Below are 18,954 nucleotides of genomic sequence, written 5' to 3' on the forward strand. Positions count from 1 at the left end.
CACCAAAAATCGACCCGTCTCCGATTTTTCCAAAAAGTGACGAAAATCAATCTACCACACCTGTCATTCATAAAAAATGTGGAAACGCGCCCGGGTCACTTCATCAAGGCCCCCAATTCTAGCTTTAAAGATGATCCAAAAATAAGCTCTGAGAACAGAATCTGAGAGGGGGGGGGGGAGACAGAGTTTTTGCTCTATTTCTTCCTTAATGTTGACACCACCACTCTTCCAGCACTTTATTCTTACTACAAATGACCGAACACACCTACCTGACACTATAATGAAGAAAAAAAATTTTCATCCCTACCTGGCCAAAATTGAAGAAATCTCACAGTGCCGGCACTGTTCAAAATCACTCAAAATCACCAAAAATCGACCCGTCTCCGATTTTTCCAAAAAGTGACGAAAATCAATCTACCACACCTGTCATTCATAAAAAATGTGGAAACGCGCCCGGGTCACTTCATCTTCATCAAGGCCCCCAATTCTAGCTTTAAAGATGATCCAAAAATAAGCTCTGAGAACAGAATCTGAGAGGGGGGGGGGAGAGACAGAGTTTTTGCTCTATTTCTTCCTTAATGTTGACACCACCACTCTTCCAGCACTTTATTCTTACTACAAATGACCGAACACACCTACCTGACACTATAATGAAGAAAAAAAATTTTCATCCCTACCTGGCCAAAATTGAAGAAATCTCACAGTGCCGGCACTGTTCAAAATCACTCAAAATCACCAAAAATCGACCCGTCTCCGATTTTTCCAAAAAGTGACGAAAATCAATCTACCACACCTGTCATTCATAAAAAATGTGGAAACGCGCCCGGGTCACTTCATCAAGGCCCCCAATTCTAGCTTTAAAGATGATCCAAAAATAAGCTCTGAGAACAGAATCTGAGAGGGGGGGGGGAGAGACAGAGTTTTTGCTCTATTTCTTCCTTAATGTTGACACCACCACTCTTCCAGCACTTTATTCTTACTACAAATGACCGAACACACCTACCTGACACTATAATGAAGAAAAAAAATTTTCATCCCTACCTGGCCAAAATTGAAGAAATCTCACAGTGCCGGCACTGTTCAAAATCACTCAAAATCACCAAAAATCGACCCGTCTCCGATTTTTCCAAAAAGTGACGAAAATCAATCTACCACACCTGTCATTCATAAAAAATGTGGAAACGCGCCCGGGTCACTTCATCAAGGCCCCCAATTCTAGCTTTAAAGATGATCCAAAAATAAGCTCTGAGAACAGAATCTGAGAGGGGGGGGAGAGAGACAGAGTTTTTGCTCTATTTCTTCCTTAATGTTGACACCACCACTCTTCCAGCACTTTATTCTTACTACAAATGACCGAACACACCTACCTGACACTATAATGAAGAAAAAAAATTTTCATCCCTACCTGGCCAAAATTGAAGAAATCTCACAGTGCCGGCACTGTTCAAAATCACTCAAAATCACCAAAAATCGACCCGTCTCCGATTTTTCCAAAAAGTGACGAAAGTCAATCTACCACACCTGTCATTCATAAAAAATGTGGAAACGCGCCCGGGTCACTTCATCAAGGCCCCCAATTCTAGCTTTAAAGATGATCCAAAAGTAAGCTCTGAGAACAGAATCTGAGAGGGGGGGGGAGAGACAGAGTTTTTGCTCTATTTCTTCCTTAATGTTGACACCACCACTCTTCCAGCACTTTATTCTTACTACAAATGACCGAACACACCTACCTGACACTATATATAATGAAGAAAAAAAATTTTCATCCCTACCTGGCCAAAATTGAAGAAATCTCACAGTGCCGGCACTGTTCAAAATCACTCAAAATCACCAAAAATCGACCCGTCTCCGATTTTTCCAAAAAGTGACGAAAATCAATCTACCACACCTGTCATTCATAAAAAATGTGGAAACGCGCCCGGGTCACTTCATCAAGGCCCCCAATTCTAGCTTTAAAGATGATCCAAAAATAAGCTCTGAGAACAGAATCTGAGAGGGGGGGGGAGAGACAGAGTTTTTGCTCTATTTCTTCCTTAATGTTGACACCACCACTCTTCCAGCACTTTATTCTTACTACAAATGACCGAACACACCTACCTGACACTATAATGAAGAAAAAAAATTTTCATCCCTACCTGGCCAAAATTGAAGAAATCTCACAGTGCCGGCACTGTTCAAAATCACTCAAAATCACCAAAAATCGACCCGTCTCCGATTTTTCCAAAAAGTGACGAAAATCAATCTACCACACCTGTCATTCATAAAAAATGTGGAAACGCGCCCGGGTCACTTCATCAAGGCCCCCAATTCTAGCTTTAAAGATGATCCAAAAATAAGCTCTGAGAACAGAATCTGAGAGGGGGGGGGAGAGACAGAGTTTTTGCTCTATTTCTTCCTTAATGTTGACACCACCACTCTTCCAGCACTTTATTCTTACTACAAATGACCGAACACACCTACCTGACACTATATATAATGAAGAAAAAAAATTTTCATCCCTACCTGGCCAAAATTGAAGAAATCTCACAGTGCCGGCACTGTTCAAAATCACTCAAAATCACCAAAAATCGACCCGTCTCCGATTTTTCCAAAAAGTGACGAAAATCAATCTACCACACCTGTCATTCATAAAAAATGTGGAAACGCGCCCGGGTCACTTCATCAAGGCCCCCAATTCTAGCTTTAAAGATGATCCAAAAATAAGCTCTGAGAACAGAATCTGAGAGGGGGGGGGAGAGACAGAGTTTTTGCTCTATTTCTTCCTTAATGTTGACACCACCACTCTTCCAGCACTTTATTCTTACTACAAATGACCGAACACACCTACCTGACACTATATATAATGAAGAAAAAAAATTTTCATCCCTACCTGGCCAAAATTGAAGAAATCTCACAGTGCCGGCACTGTTCAAAATCACTCAAAATCACCAAAAATCGACCCGTCTCCGATTTTTCCAAAAAGTGACGAAAATCAATCTACCACACCTGTCATTCATAAAAAATGTGGAAACGCGCCCGGGTCACTTCATCAAGGCCCCCAATTCTAGCTTTAAAGATGATCCAAAAATAAGCTCTGAGAACAGAATCTGAGAGGGGGGGGGAGAGACAGAGTTTTTGCTCTATTTCTTCCTTAATGTTGACACCACCACTCTTCCAGCACTTTATTCTTACTACAAATGACCGAACACACCTACCTGACACTATAATGAAGAAAAAAAATTTTCATCCCTACCTGGCCAAAATTGAAGAAATCTCACAGTGCCGGCACTGTTCAAAATCACTCAAAATCACCAAAAATCGACCCGTCTCCGATTTTTCCAAAAAGTGACGAAAATCAATCTACCACACCTGTCATTCATAAAAAATGTGGAAACGCGCCCGGGTCACTTCATCAAGGCCCCCAATTCTAGCTTTAAAGATGATCCAAAAATAAGCTCTGAGAACAGAATCTGAGAGGGGGGGGGAGAGACAGAGTTTTTGCTCTATTTCTTCCTTAATGTTGACACCACCACTCTTCCAGCACTTTATTCTTACTACAAATGACCGAACACACCTACCTGACACTATATATAATGAAGAAAAAAAATTTTCATCCCTACCTGGCCAAAATTGAAGAAATCTCACAGTGCCGGCACTGTTCAAAATCACTCAAAATCACCAAAAATCGACCCGTCTCCGATTTTTCCAAAAAGTGACGAAAATCAATCTACCACACCTGTCATTCATAAAAAATGTGGAAACGCGCCCGGGTCACTTCATCAAGGCCCCCAATTCTAGCTTTAAAGATGATCCAAAAATAAGCTCTGAGAACAGAATCTGAGAGGGGGGGGGAGAGACAGAGTTTTTGCTCTATTTCTTCCTTAATGTTGACACCACCACTCTTCCAGCACTTTATTCTTACTACAAATGACCGAACACACCTACCTGACACTATAATGAAGAAAAAAAATTTTCATCCCTACCTGGCCAAAATTGAAGAAATCTCACAGTGCCGGCACTGTTCAAAATCACTCAAAATCACCAAAAATCGACCCGTCTCCGATTTTTCCAAAAAGTGACGAAAATCAATCTACCACACCTGTCATTCATAAAAAATGTGGAAACGCGCCCGGGTCACTTCATCAAGGCCCCCAATTCTAGCTTTAAAGATGATCCAAAAATAAGCTCTGAGAACAGAATCTGAGAGGGGGGGGGAGAGACAGAGTTTTTGCTCTATTTCTTCCTTAATGTTGACACCACCACTCTTCCAGCACTTTATTCTTACTACAAATGACCGAACACACCTACCTGACACTATAATGAAGAAAAAAAATTTTCATCCCTACCTGGCCAAAATTGAAGAAATCTCACAGTGCCGGCACTGTTCAAAATCACTCAAAATCACCAAAAATCGACCCGTCTCCGATTTTTCCAAAAAGTGACGAAAATCAATCTACCACACCTGTCATTCATAAAAAATGTGGAAACGCGCCCGGGTCACTTCATCAAGGCCCCCAATTCTAGCTTTAAAGATGATCCAAAAATAAGCTCTGAGAACAGAATCTGAGAGGGGGGGGGAGAGACAGAGTTTTTGCTCTATTTCTTCCTTAATGTTGACACCACCACTCTTCCAGCACTTTATTCTTACTACAAATGACCGAACACACCTACCTGACACTATAATGAAGAAAAAAAAATTTCATCCCTACCTGGCCAAAATTGAAGAAATCTCACAGTGCCGGCACTGTTCAAAATCACTCAAAATCACCAAAAATCGACCCGTCTCCGATTTTTCCAAAAAGTGACGAAAATCAATCTACCACACCTGTCATTCATAAAAAATGTGGAAACGCGCCCGGGTCACTTCATCAAGGCCCCCAATTCTAGCTTTAAAGATGATCCAAAAATAAGCTCTGAGAACAGAATCTGAGAGGGGGGGGGAGAGACAGAGTTTTTGCTCTATTTCTTCCTTAATGTTGACACCACCACTCTTCCAGCACTTTATTCTTACTACAAATGACCGAACACACCTACCTGACACTATAATGAAGAAAAAAAATTTTCATCCCTACCTGGCCAAAATTGAAGAAATCTCACAGTGCCGGCACTGTTCAAAATCACTCAAAATCACCAAAAATCGACCCGTCTCCGATTTTTCCAAAAAGTGACGAAAATCAATCTACCACACCTGTCATTCATAAAAAATGTGGAAACGCGCCCGGGTCACTTCATCAAGGCCCCCAATTCTAGCTTTAAAGATGATCCAAAAATAAGCTCTGAGAACAGAATCTGAGAGGGGGGGGGGAGAGACAGAGTTTTTGCTCTATTTCTTCCTTAATGTTGACACCACCACTCTTCCAGCACTTTATTCTTACTACAAATGACCGAACACACCTACCTGACACTATAATGAAGAAAAAAAATTTTCATCCCTACCTGGCCAAAATTGAAGAAATCTCACAGTGCCGGCACTGTTCAAAATCACTCAAAATCACCAAAAATCGACCCGTCTCCGATTTTTCCAAAAAGTGACGAAAATCAATCTACCACACCTGTCATTCATAAAAAATGTGGAAACGCGCCCGGGTCACTTCATCAAGGCCCCCAATTCTAGCTTTAAAGATGATCCAAAAATAAGCTCTGAGAACAGAATCTGAGAGGGGGGGGGAGAGACAGAGTTTTTGCTCTATTTCTTCCTTAATGTTGACACCACCACTCTTCCAGCACTTTATTCTTACTACAAATGACCGAACACACCTACCTGACACTATAATGAAGAAAAAAAATTTTCATCCCTACCTGGCCAAAATTGAAGAAATCTCACAGTGCCGGCACTGTTCAAAATCACTCAAAATCACCAAAAATCGACCCGTCTCCGATTTTTCCAAAAAGTGACGAAAATCAATCTACCACACCTGTCATTCATAAAAAATGTGGAAACGCGCCCGGGTCACTTCATCAAGGCCCCCAATTCTAGCTTTAAAGATGATCCAAAAATAAGCTCTGAGAACAGAATCTGAGAGGGGGGGGGAGAGACAGAGTTTTTGCTCTATTTCTTCCTTAATGTTGACACCACCACTCTTCCAGCACTTTATTCTTACTACAAATGACCGAACACACCTACCTGACACTATATATAATGAAGAAAAAAAATTTTCATCCCTACCTGGCCAAAATTGAAGAAATCTCACAGTGCCGGCACTGTTCAAAATCACTCAAAATCACCAAAAATCGACCCGTCTCCGATTTTTCCAAAAAGTGACGAAAATCAATCTACCACACCTGTCATTCATAAAAAATGTGGAAACGCGCCCGGGTCACTTCATCAAGGCCCCCAATTCTAGCTCTAAAGATGATCCAAAAATAAGCTCTGAGAACAGAATCTGAGAGGGGGGGGGAGAGACAGAGTTTTTGCTCTATTTCTTCCTTAATGTTGACACCACCACTCTTCCAGCACTTTATTCTTACTACAAATGACCGAACACACCTACCTGACACTATAATGAAGAAAAAAAATTTTCATCCCTACCTGGCCAAAATTGAAGAAATCTCACAGTGCCGGCACTGTTCAAAATCACTCAAAATCACCAAAAATCGACCCGTCTCCGATTTTTCCAAAAAGTGACGAAAATCAATCTACCACACCTGTCATTCATAAAAAATGTGGAAACGCGCCCGGGTCACTTCATCAAGGCCCCCAATTCTAGCTTTAAAGATGATCCAAAAATAAGCTCTGAGAACAGAATCTGAGAGGGGGGGGAGAGACAGAGTTTTTGCTCTATTTCTTCCTTAATGTTGACACCACCACTCTTCCAGCACTTTATTCTTACTACAAATGACCGAACACACCTACCTGACACTATATATAATGAAGAAAAAAAATTTTCATCCCTACCTGGCCAAAATTGAAGAAATCTCACAGTGCCGGCACTGTTCAAAATCACTCAAAATCACCAAAAATCGACCCGTCTCCGATTTTTCCAAAAAGTGACGAAAATCAATCTACCACACCTGTCATTCATAAAAAATGTGGAAACGCGCCCGGGTCACTTCATCAAGGCCCCCAATTCTAGCTTTAAAGATGATCCAAAAATAAGCTCTGAGAACAGAATCTGAGAGGGGGGGGGAGAGACAGAGTTTTTGCTCTATTTCTTCCTTAATGTTGACACCACCACTCTTCCAGCACTTTATTCTTACTACAAATGACCGAACACACCTACCTGACACTATATATAATGAAGAAAAAAAATTTTCATCCCTACCTGGCCAAAATTGAAGAAATCTCACAGTGCCGGCACTGTTCAAAATCACTCAAAATCACCAAAAATCGACCCATCTCCGATTTTTCCAAAAAGTGACGAAAATCAATCTACCACACCTGTCATTCATAAAAAATGTGGAAACGCGCCCGGGTCACTTCATCAAGGCCCCCAATTCTAGCTTTAAAGATGATCCAAAAATAAGCTCTGAGAACAGAATCTGAGAGGGGGGGGGAGAGACAGAGTTTTTGCTCTATTTCTTCCTTAATGTTGACACCACCACTCTTCCAGCACTTTATTCTTACTACAAATGACCGAACACACCTACCTGACACTATATATAATGAAGAAAAAAAATTTTCATCCCTACCTGGCCAAAATTGAAGAAATCTCACAGTGCCGGCACTGTTCAAAATCACTCAAAATCACCAAAAATCGACCCGTCTCCGATTTTTCCAAAAAGTGACGAAAATCAATCTACCACACCTGTCATTCATAAAAAATGTGGAAACGCGCCCGGGTCACTTCATCAAGGCCCCCAATTCTAGCTTTAAAGATGATCCAAAAATAAGCTCTGAGAACAGAATCTGAGAGGGGGGGGGAGAGACAGAGTTTTTGCTCTATTTCTTCCTTAATGTTGACACCACCACTCTTCCAGCACTTTATTCTTACTACAAATGACCGAACACACCTACCTGACACTATAATGAAGAAAAAAAATTTTCATCCCTACCTGGCCAAAATTGAAGAAATCTCACAGTGCCGGCACTGTTCAAAATCACTCAAAATCACCAAAAATCGACCCGTCTCCGATTTTTCCAAAAAGTGACGAAAATCAATCTACCACACCTGTCATTCATAAAAAATGTGGAAACGCGCCCGGGTCACTTCATCAAGGCCCCCAATTCTAGCTTTAAAGATGATCCAAAAATAAGCTCTGAGAACAGAATCTGAGAGGGGGGGGGAGAGACAGAGTTTTTGCTCTATTTCTTCCTTAATGTTGACACCACCACTCTTCCAGCACTTTATTCTTACTACAAATGACCGAACACACCTACCTGACACTATAATGAAGAAAAAAAATTTTCATCCCTACCTGGCCAAAATTGAAGAAATCTCACAGTGCCGGCACTGTTCAAAATCACTCAAAATCACCAAAAATCGACCCGTCTCCGATTTTTCCAAAAAGTGACGAAAATCAATCTACCACACCTGTCATTCATAAAAAATGTGGAAACGCGCCCGGGTCACTTCATCAAGGCCCCCAATTCTAGCTTTAAAGATGATCCAAAAATAAGCTCTGAGAACAGAATCTGAGAGGGGGGGGGAGAGACAGAGTTTTTGCTCTATTTCTTCCTTAATGTTGACACCACCACTCTTCCAGCACTTTATTCTTACTACAAATGACCGAACACACCTACCTGACACTATATATAATGAAGAAAAAAAATTTTCATCCCTACCTGGCCAAAATTGAAGAAATCTCACAGTGCCGGCACTGTTCAAAATCACTCAAAATCACCAAAAATCGACCCGTCTCCGATTTTTCCAAAAAGTGACGAAAATCAATCTACCACACCTGTCATTCATAAAAAATGTGGAAACGCGCCCGGGTCACTTCATCAAGGCCCCCAATTCTAGCTTTAAAGATGATCCAAAAATAAGCTCTGAGAACAGAATCTGAGAGGGGGGGGGAGAGACAGAGTTTTTGCTCTATTTCTTCCTTAATGTTGACACCACCACTCTTCCAGCACTTTATTCTTACTACAAATGACCGAACACACCTACCTGACACTATATATAATGAAGAAAAAAAATTTTCATCCGTACCTGGCCAAAATTGAAGAAATCTCACAGTGCCGGCACTGTTCAAAATCACTCAAAATCACCAAAAATCGACCCGTCTCCGATTTTTCCAAAAAGTGACGAAAATCAATCTACCACACCTGTCATTCATAAAAAATGTGGAAACGTGCCCGGGTCACTTCATCAAGGCCCCCAATTCTAGCTTTAAAGATGATCCAAAAATAAGCTCTGAGAACAGAATCTGAGAGGGGGGGGGAGAGACAGAGTTTTTGCTCTATTTCTTCCTTAATGTTGACACCACCACTCTTCCAGCACTTTATTCTTACTACAAATGACCGAACACACCTACCTGACACTATATATAATGAAGAAAAAAAATTTTCATCCCTACCTGGCCAAAATTGAAGAAATCTCACAGTGCCGGCACTGTTCAAAATCACTCAAAATCACCAAAAATCGACCCGTCTCCGATTTTTCCAAAAAGTGACGAAAATCAATCTACCACACCTGTCATTCATAAAAAATGTGGAAACGCGCCCGGGTCACTTCATCAAGGCCCCCAATTCTAGCTTTAAAGATGATCCAAAAATAAGCTCTGAGAACAGAATCTGAGAGGGGGGGGGGAGAGACAGAGTTTTTGCTCTATTTCTTCCTTAATGTTGACACCACCACTCTTCCAGCACTTTATTCTTACTACAAATGACCGAACACACCTACCTGACACTATAATGAAGAAAAAAAATTTTCATCCCTACCTGGCCAAAATTGAAGAAATCTCACAGTGCCGGCACTGTTCAAAATCACTCAAAATCACCAAAAATCGACCCGTCTCCGATTTTTCCAAAAAGTGACGAAAATCAATCTACCACACCTGTCATTCATAAAAAATGTGGAAACGCGCCCGGGTCACTTCATCAAGGCCCCCAATTCTAGCTTTAAAGATGATCCAAAAATAAGCTCTGAGAACAGAATCTGAGAGGGGGGGGGAGAGACAGAGTTTTTGCTCTATTTCTTCCTTAATGTTGACACCACCACTCTTCCAGCACTTTATTCTTACTACAAATGACCGAACACACCTACCTGACACTATATATAATGAAGAAAAAAAATTTTCATCCCTACCTGGCCAAAATTGAAGAAATCTCACAGTGCCGGCACTGTTCAAAATCACTCAAAATCACCAAAAATCGACCCGTCTCCGATTTTTCCAAAAAGTGACGAAAATCAATCTACCACACCTGTCATTCATAAAAAATGTGGAAACGCGCCCGGGTCACTTCATCAAGGCCCCCAATTCTAGCTTTAAAGATGATCCAAAAATAAGCTCTGAGAACAGAATCTGAGAGGGGGGGGGAGAGACAGAGTTTTTGCTCTATTTCTTCCTTAATGTTGACACCACCACTCTTCCAGCACTTTATTCTTACTACAAATGACCGAACACACCTACCTGACACTATATATAATGAAGAAAAAAAATTTTCATCCCTACCTGGCCAAAATTGAAGAAATCTCACAGTGCCGGCACTGTTCAAAATCACTCAAAATCACCAAAAATCGACCCGTCTCCGATTTTTCCAAAAAGTGACGAAAATCAATCTACCACACCTGTCATTCATAAAAAATGTGGAAACGCGCCCGGGTCACTTCATCAAGGCCCCCAATTCTAGCTTTAAAGATGATCCAAAAATAAGCTCTGAGAACAGAATCTGAGAGGGGGGGGGAGAGACAGAGTTTTTGCTCTATTTCTTCCTTAATGTTGACACCACCACTCTTCCAGCACTTTATTCTTACTACAAATGACCGAACACACCTACCTGACACTATAATGAAGAAAAAAAATTTTCATCCCTACCTGGCCAAAATTGAAGAAATCTCACAGTGCCGGCACTGTTCAAAATCACTCAAAATCACCAAAAATCGACCCGTCTCCAATTTTTCCAAAAAGTGACGAAAATCAATCTACCACACCTGTCATTCATAAAAAATGTGGAAACGCGCCCGGGTCACTTCATCAAGGCCCCCAATTCTAGCTTTAAAGATGATCCAAAAATAAGCTCTGAGAACAGAATCTGAGAGGGGGGGGGAGAGACAGAGTTTTTGCTCTATTTCTTCCTTAATGTTGACACCACCACTCTTCCAGCACTTTATTCTTACTACAAATGACCGAACACACCTACCTGACACTATATATAATGAAGAAAAAAAATTTTCATCCCTACCTGGCCAAAATTGAAGAAATCTCACAGTGCCGGCACTGTTCAAAATCACTCAAAATCACCAAAAATCGACCCGTCTCCGATTTTTCCAAAAAGTGACGAAAATCAATCTACCACACCTGTCATTCATAAAAAATGTGGAAACGCGCCCGGGTCACTTCATCAAGGCCCCCAATTCTAGCTTTAAAGATGATCCAAAAATAAGCTCTGAGAACAGAATCTGAGAGGGGGGGGGAGAGACAGAGTTTTTGCTCTATTTCTTCCTTAATGTTGACACCACCACTCTTCCAGCACTTTATTCTTACTACAAATGACCGAACACACCTACCTGACACTATATATAATGAAGAAAAAAAATTTTCATCCCTACCTGGCCAAAATTGAAGAAATCTCACAGTGCCGGCACTGTTCAAAATCACTCAAAATCACCAAAAATCGACCCGTCTCCGATTTTTCCAAAAAGTGACGAAAATCAATCTACCACACCTGTCATTCATAAAAAATGTGGAAACGCGCCCGGGTCACTTCATCAAGGCCCCCAATTCTAGCTTTAAAGATGATCCAAAAATAAGCTCTGAGAACAGAATCTGAGAGGGGGGGGGAGAGACAGAGTTTTTGCTCTATTTCTTCCTTAATGTTGACACCACCACTCTTCCAGCACTTTATTCTTACTACAAATGACCGAACACACCTACCTGACACTATATATAATGAAGAAAAAAAATTTTCATCCCTACCTGGCCAAAATTGAAGAAATCTCACAGTGCCGGCACTGTTCAAAATCACTCAAAATCACCAAAAATCGACCCGTCTCCGATTTTTCCAAAAAGTGACGAAAATCAATCTACCACACCTGTCATTCATAAAAAATGTGGAAACGCGCCCGGGTCACTTCATCAAGGCCCCCAATTCTAGCTTTAAAGATGATCCAAAAATAAGCTCTGAGAACAGAATCTGAGAGGGGGGGGGAGAGACAGAGTTTTTGCTCTATTTCTTCCTTAATGTTGACACCACCACTCTTCCAGCACTTTATTCTTACTACAAATGACCGAACACACCTACCTGACACTATATATAATGAAGAAAAAAAATTTTCATCCCTACCTGGCCAAAATTGAAGAAATCTCACAGTGCCGGCACTGTTCAAAATCACTCAAAATCACCAAAAATCGACCCGTCTCCGATTTTTCCAAAAAGTGACGAAAATCAATCTACCACACCTGTCATTCATAAAAAATGTGGAAACGCGCCCGGGTCACTTCATCAAGGCCCCCAATTCTAGCTTTAAAGATGATCCAAAAATAAGCTCTGAGAACAGAATCTGAGAGGGGGGGGGAGAGACAGAGTTTTTGCTCTATTTCTTCCTTAATGTTGACACCACCACTCTTCCAGCACTTTATTCTTACTACAAATGACCGAACACACCTACCTGACACTATATATAATGAAGAAAAAAAATTTTCATCCCTACCTGGCCAAAATTGAAGAAATCTCACAGTGCCGGCACTGTTCAAAATCACTCAAAATCACCAAAAATCGACCCGTCTCCGATTTTTCCAAAAAGTGACGAAAATCAATCTACCACACCTGTCATTCATAAAAAATGTGGAAACGCGCCCGGGTCACTTCATCAAGGCCCCCAATTCTAGCTTTAAAGATGATCCAAAAATAAGCTCTGAGAACAGAATCTGAGAGGGGGGGGGAGAGACAGAGTTTTTGCTCTATTTCTTCCTTAATGTTGACACCACCACTCTTCCAGCACTTTATTCTTACTACAAATGACCGAACACACCTACCTGACACTATATATAATGAAGAAAAAAAATTTTCATCCCTACCTGGCCAAAATTGAAGAAATCTCACAGTGCCGGCACTGTTCAAAATCACTCAAAATCACCAAAAATCGACCCGTCTCCGATTTTTCCAAAAAGTGACGAAAATCAATCTACCACACCTGTCATTCATAAAAAATGTGGAAACGCGCCCGGGTCACTTCATCAAGGCCCCCAATTCTAGCTTTAAAGATGATCCAAAAATAAGCTCTGAGAACAGAATCTGAGAGGGGGGGGGAGAGACAGAGTTTTTGCTCTATTTCTTCCTTAATGTTGACACCACCACTCTTCCAGCACTTTATTCTTACTACAAATGACCGAACACACCTACCTGACACTATAATGAAGAAAAAAAATTTTCATCCCTACCTGGCCAAAATTGAAGAAATCTCACAGTGCCGGCACTGTTCAAAATCACTCAAAATCACCAAAAATCGACCCGTCTCCGATTTTTCCAAAAAGTGACGAAAATCAATCTACCACACCTGTCATTCATAAAAAATGTGGAAACGCGCCCGGGTCACTTCATCAAGGCCCCCAATTCTAGCTTTAAAGATGATCCAAAAATAAGCTCTGAGAACAGAATCTGAGAGGGGGGGGAGAGACAGAGTTTTTGCTCTATTTCTTCCTTAATGTTGACACCACCACTCTTCCAGCACTTTATTCTTACTACAAATGACCGAACACACCTACCTGACACTATATATAATGAAGAAAAAAAATTTTCATCCCTACCTGGCCAAAATTGAAGAAATCTCACAGTGCCGGCACTGTTCAAAATCACTCAAAATCACCAAAAATCGACCCGTCTCCGATTTTTCCAAAAAGTGACGAAAATCAATCTACCACACCTGTCATTCATAAAAAATGTGGAAACGCGCCCGGGTCACTTCATCAAGGCCCCCAATTCTAGCTTTAAAGATGATCCAAAAATAAGCTCTGAGAACAGAATCTGAGAGGGGGGGGGAGAGACAGAGTTTTTGCTCTATTTCTTCCTTAATGTTGACACCACCACTCTTCCAGCACTTTATTCTTACTACAAATGACCGAACACACCTACCTGACACTATATATAATGAAGAAAAAAAATTTTCATCCCTACCTGGCCAAAATTGAAGAAATCTCACAGTGCCGGCACTGTTCAAAATCACTCAAAATCACCAAAAATCGACCCGTCTCCGATTTTTCCAAAAAGTGACGAAAATCAATCTACCACACCTGTCATTCATAAAAAATGTGGAAACGTGCCCGGGTCACTTCATCAAGGCCCCCAATTCTAGCTTTAAAGATGATCCAAAAATAAGCTCTGAGAACAGAATCTGAGAGGGGGGGGGAGAGACAGAGTTTTTGCTCTATTTCTTCCTTAATGTTGACACCACCACTCTTCCAGCACTTTATTCTTACTACAAATGACCGAACACACCTACCTGACACTATATATAATGAAGAAAAAAAATTTTCATCCCTACCTGGCCAAAATTGAAGAAATCTCACAGTGCCGGCACTGTTCAAAATCACTCAAAATCACCAAAAATCGACCCGTCTCCGATTTTTCCAAAAAGTGACGAAAATCAATCTACCACACCTGTCATTCATAAAAAATGTGGAAACGCGCCCGGGTCACTTCATCAAGGCCCCCAATTCTAGCTTTAAAGATGATCCAAAAATAAGCTCTGAGAACAGAATCTGAGAGGGGGGGGGGGAGAGACAGAGTTTTTGCTCTATTTCTTCCTTAATGTTGACACCACCACTCTTCCAGCACTTTATTCTTACTACAAATGACCGAACACACCTACCTGACACTATAATGAAGAAAAAAAATTTTCATCCCTACCTGGCCAAAATTGAAGAAATCTCACAGTGCCGGCACTGTTCAAAATCACTCAAAATCACCAAAAATCGACCCGTCTCCGATTTTTCCAAAAAGTGACGAAAATCAATCTACCACACCTGTCATTCATAAAAAATGTGGAAACGCGCCCGGGTCACTTCATCAAGGCCCCCAATTCTAGCTTTAAAGATGATCCAAAAATAAGCTCTGAGAACAGTGTTGCGGATCCCACATCAAACAAACAAACAAATGACGGGAAATGTTCACACTTTATTTCACGCACACTGACATGGATATGGTGAAACTAAAAATAACAAAATAATGAAAGATAAATACCAAACTAATTATACAAAATACACAAATATAACATAAATTGAATACAAATATAAAAAGAAATAATAAATTAATCATAAGAAATGGAAATGTTGTGCAAATGATTAACAATAGAATTGAATACAATACGTACAGAGAAATGTGGCTTTCCCGTCCAAATGTTGATCCACAAATTTTGCCTACTAAAACTTCAGTCTCGACGACCTGAGCCTTCGCTCGTCAAATACAACGTGGCCGCGCCCAGAACTGCTGCATACAGTATTTATACAGAGCAAATGATTTGCATAATAATACAAAGCTGACCAGTGATACGATTGTAAACGCAAATTGTTGTCATAAGCGACAACACTCCCACTTAAACAAAAAAAAAAAAAAAAAAAATTATTTGTACAAACACACAAAAAAAAAAAACATTTATCTACCTCACTATATACTCAAACAAACACATTCACTATATTATCTGTCACAAACAAACAAACAAAAATAAACAATATTGCTTATTCTTATTCAAATTTACTTACAATTTATTGTTTAAACAATGCCACTTAAACAATATTGTAACAATATAATACATATCTTTATAGTCTACTTATTCTTATTCAAATTTACTTACAATTTATTGTTTAAATAATGTCACTTAAACAATATTGTAACAATATAACACATATCTTAACAGTCTCCCTCTAAAAATACTAATTTTGTGATGGGTCTATTATAGCGAGACGATTTAGTACGAACCGTCGCGCTACGCACTAAGCTATCTCTCCCAATCTTAACATTTTCTACTACAGCTAGAGGCCATGAACCACGGGGCATAGAAGCATCAACAATAAGGACAAGGTCCCCCCTCTTTAAATTTCGCTTGATCTCCCGCCACTTGGGTCTAGACTGAAGCAAAGACAAATATTCCCTAGTCCATCGCTTCCAGAACTGGGAAACAAGAAATTGACAATGTCTCCACAACCGTCTATACGCATCTGCTATTTCAAAATCACCCCAAGGAAGAGAGGGATTGTTACGGAGTAGTAACAGATGGTTAGGAGTAAGAGCGTCACAGTCATTTGAGTCAGTGCTGACTTTTGTCATGGGTCTTCCATTTATAATGCTTTCGCACTCACATAAAATTGTTTGTAATACCCAATCAGATAATGACTTGGTAGACACATTTGACAACAGTGCTGTCAGGATTTTTCTGACAGTTCTTATCATGCGTTCCCAGATCCCTCCATGATGGGATGCATGTGGGGGGTTAAAATTCCACTCGACGCCTCTGCGTCTTGTTTCCCTAAGTATTTTACTCTTGTCGAGCTGACGTAAGCTTCGCGCCAGCTCACTTTGAGCACCAATAAAATTCGTGGCATTGTCACTATAAAGTTTGGAAGGACATCCTTTTCTCGCGACAAAACGGAAAAACCCATTGAGAAACGCGTCGGTACTCAAATTTTCCAACACCTCAATATGCAACGCCCGTGTTTTGAAGCAAGTAAAAATGCATCCAAAACGCTTTACGTCAGAACGTCCTACTTTCACAACAAGTGGCCCGAAAATATCGATGCCGACAATATCAAAAGGAGGCCCCCCTGCGCTGCACCTGTCCTCGGGCAAATCCGCCATTTTCTGCGACATAGGTAACGCGTAGAGCTTTTTGCAGATTACGCAGTTTTTGACGATTTTCTTCACCAAATTTCTTCAATCGACTATCCAGTACTTCCGACGGACAATACTATGGGTCCACTCAGTTCCCATATGTGCTCCACCGTGAAAGTCGCGAATGATTGAAGAGCAAATTTTGTGAGATCTGGGCAAAATGGGGGGCTGTTTACATGCTAATGATGAATGTATAAGCCGACCGCCAACAACTAAATCCCGTCCTTCACAATAGGAGATAACTTGTAGATTGCACTCGATCGCGAAATAACGCCGGACTCACTCAAAGATTGAATTTCACGACCGAATACTTCGCTTTGGACTGCTCTGAAAATGGAATCTTCAGCTTCTTTCAACTCGGATGCCGTTACGTTCGTTTTTATGATGTCTTTTCCACGAAGATGTCTTTTGAATCGTAAAAGCCATGCCACAGCTTTGCAAAGCTTGTAAAAACTGGAATAATGATTCCATAACTTTTGTAAAGGTGAGACATCTCTTTCAGATACGGCTTTCTCAAGTTGTTCACTGACAATGCATGTGTGGATTTCAAGATCATTAGAAATGTCCCGAGAGGACTTTGGGCAGGACCATTTTGATCTGAATTCCGATAAAAATGCAGGACCCTTCATCCAATTTTCAGGCATTTCATCAACATTGCTTCCTCGCGATAAAATATCGGCTGGATTGGATTTGCCGGGAATCCGTCGCCATTGTTGCACACTGGTATTTTGTCTTATGTAAGACACCCTATTTGCCACGAACGTTTTGAAACGCGTAGTTTCATTTGCAATATAGGCCAACGCGACCTCACTATCACTACTATCAGTAGGCAACAAAGATACATCCATTTCTTCGCGGATTAACCGATCAAGGTCAACAGCGACAACACATGCAGTAAGTTCCAGTCTCGGTATAGTGACTTGCTTTAAAGGCGCTAATCTGCTTTTAGCTACCAATAACGCAATACGGATTTTGCCATCACTACAGACTGATCGAAGCTATGCACAAGCTCCGTAAGCCTTTTCACTAGCATCACAAAAAATGTGCACCTCGGAAGCATAACTCGTCTCCGAAATAACACACCTTGGAAAATGAAGAGTGTGTAAATCTTTCAAAGATTCAATCCAACGTTGCCATTCAAGACTCAAGTCACCAGGCACCGGTGTGTCCCATCCTTCGCGCAACCGCGTTACCTTTTGAAATATCATTTTACCGCGTGTGATGACAGGAGATATCAATCCAAGAGGATCATACATCGAGGCAACTGTACTGAGAATGATACGCTTGGTAACAATCGCTCTTTCTTTGAGTCTGAAGATGTAACAGAAATAATCAGGCATGACTTCCCATTTAATCCCGAGAGCTTTTGCATGAGAATCGAACGCTAATTCTTTCACCTCTTTAGCTCTGTCATCAACAGGAATAGCTTTATTTAATTCGAAGTCATTTACTACGAATTGAGTGAGATCGAATCCGCCGCGGCTCACCGCGCGTTTTGTGCCTTCAATGACCTCACGAGCCTCTTTTCTGGTTTTCACGGATTTGAGCAAATCATCGACATAAAAAGATTTCAACACGGTGATTCTGATCAATTCTGTGACTTCATGGTCTTTTACTGTGCGTCTTAGAGCATAACAGCTTGCGCTCCCTGACCACTTTCCACCAAACAAATGGACGCGCATGCGATAGTGAACAAGATTTTCCCCGTCGCGCCATAAGAATCTGAGCGAATTTCTATCGCATTCGGGCACCATAACTTGATAGTACATGGCCTTGATGTCCGCCATTATCGCGTATTTATGTTGACGAAATCGTAACAAAATACCTAACAGCTTGTTTATGAAATCTGGGCCTTGTTTGGTCTGAGAATTTAGACTAACACCCTGACATTTGCACGCACAATCATAAACAACTCGCAATTTCTCAGGTTTTGAGGGATTCAAAACATGTCTGTGCGGAATATACCATACTGTGCCGTCGCGCAGATCAATTTCATCATCTGGGACTTTCTCAACATACCTATCGGAAATCAAATCCAATATGTTGTCGTG

At 40.9% G+C, this 18,954-nt stretch overlaps 1 protein-coding gene across 1 annotated transcript; it reads right to left on the minus strand.

Moving 5' to 3' along the window:
* Window positions 1-17,901: 17,901 nt before the first annotated feature.
* LOC147761688 (uncharacterized) lies at window positions 17,902-18,690 on the minus strand. Its single transcript, XM_087014031.1, has one exon. It carries the CDS (start codon window positions 18,688-18,690, stop codon window positions 17,902-17,904), a length of 789 nt encoding a protein of 262 aa, XP_086870157.1.
* Between the last annotated feature and the right edge of the window lie 264 nt (window positions 18,691-18,954).

This window comes from Lingula anatina, chromosome 5 (genome assembly GCF_051362555.1).
Source record: "Lingula anatina isolate TDL-2025a chromosome 5, LinAna3.0, whole genome shotgun sequence".
NCBI lineage: Eukaryota > Metazoa > Brachiopoda > Lingulata > Lingulida > Lingulidae > Lingula > Lingula anatina.

What these genes read in the sequence shown, in the direction of transcription:
- LOC147761688 (XM_087014031.1), bottom strand. Translation starts at nt 18,690, where the DNA reads ATGGCGGACATCAAGGCCATGTACTATCAAGTTATGGTGCCCGAATGC.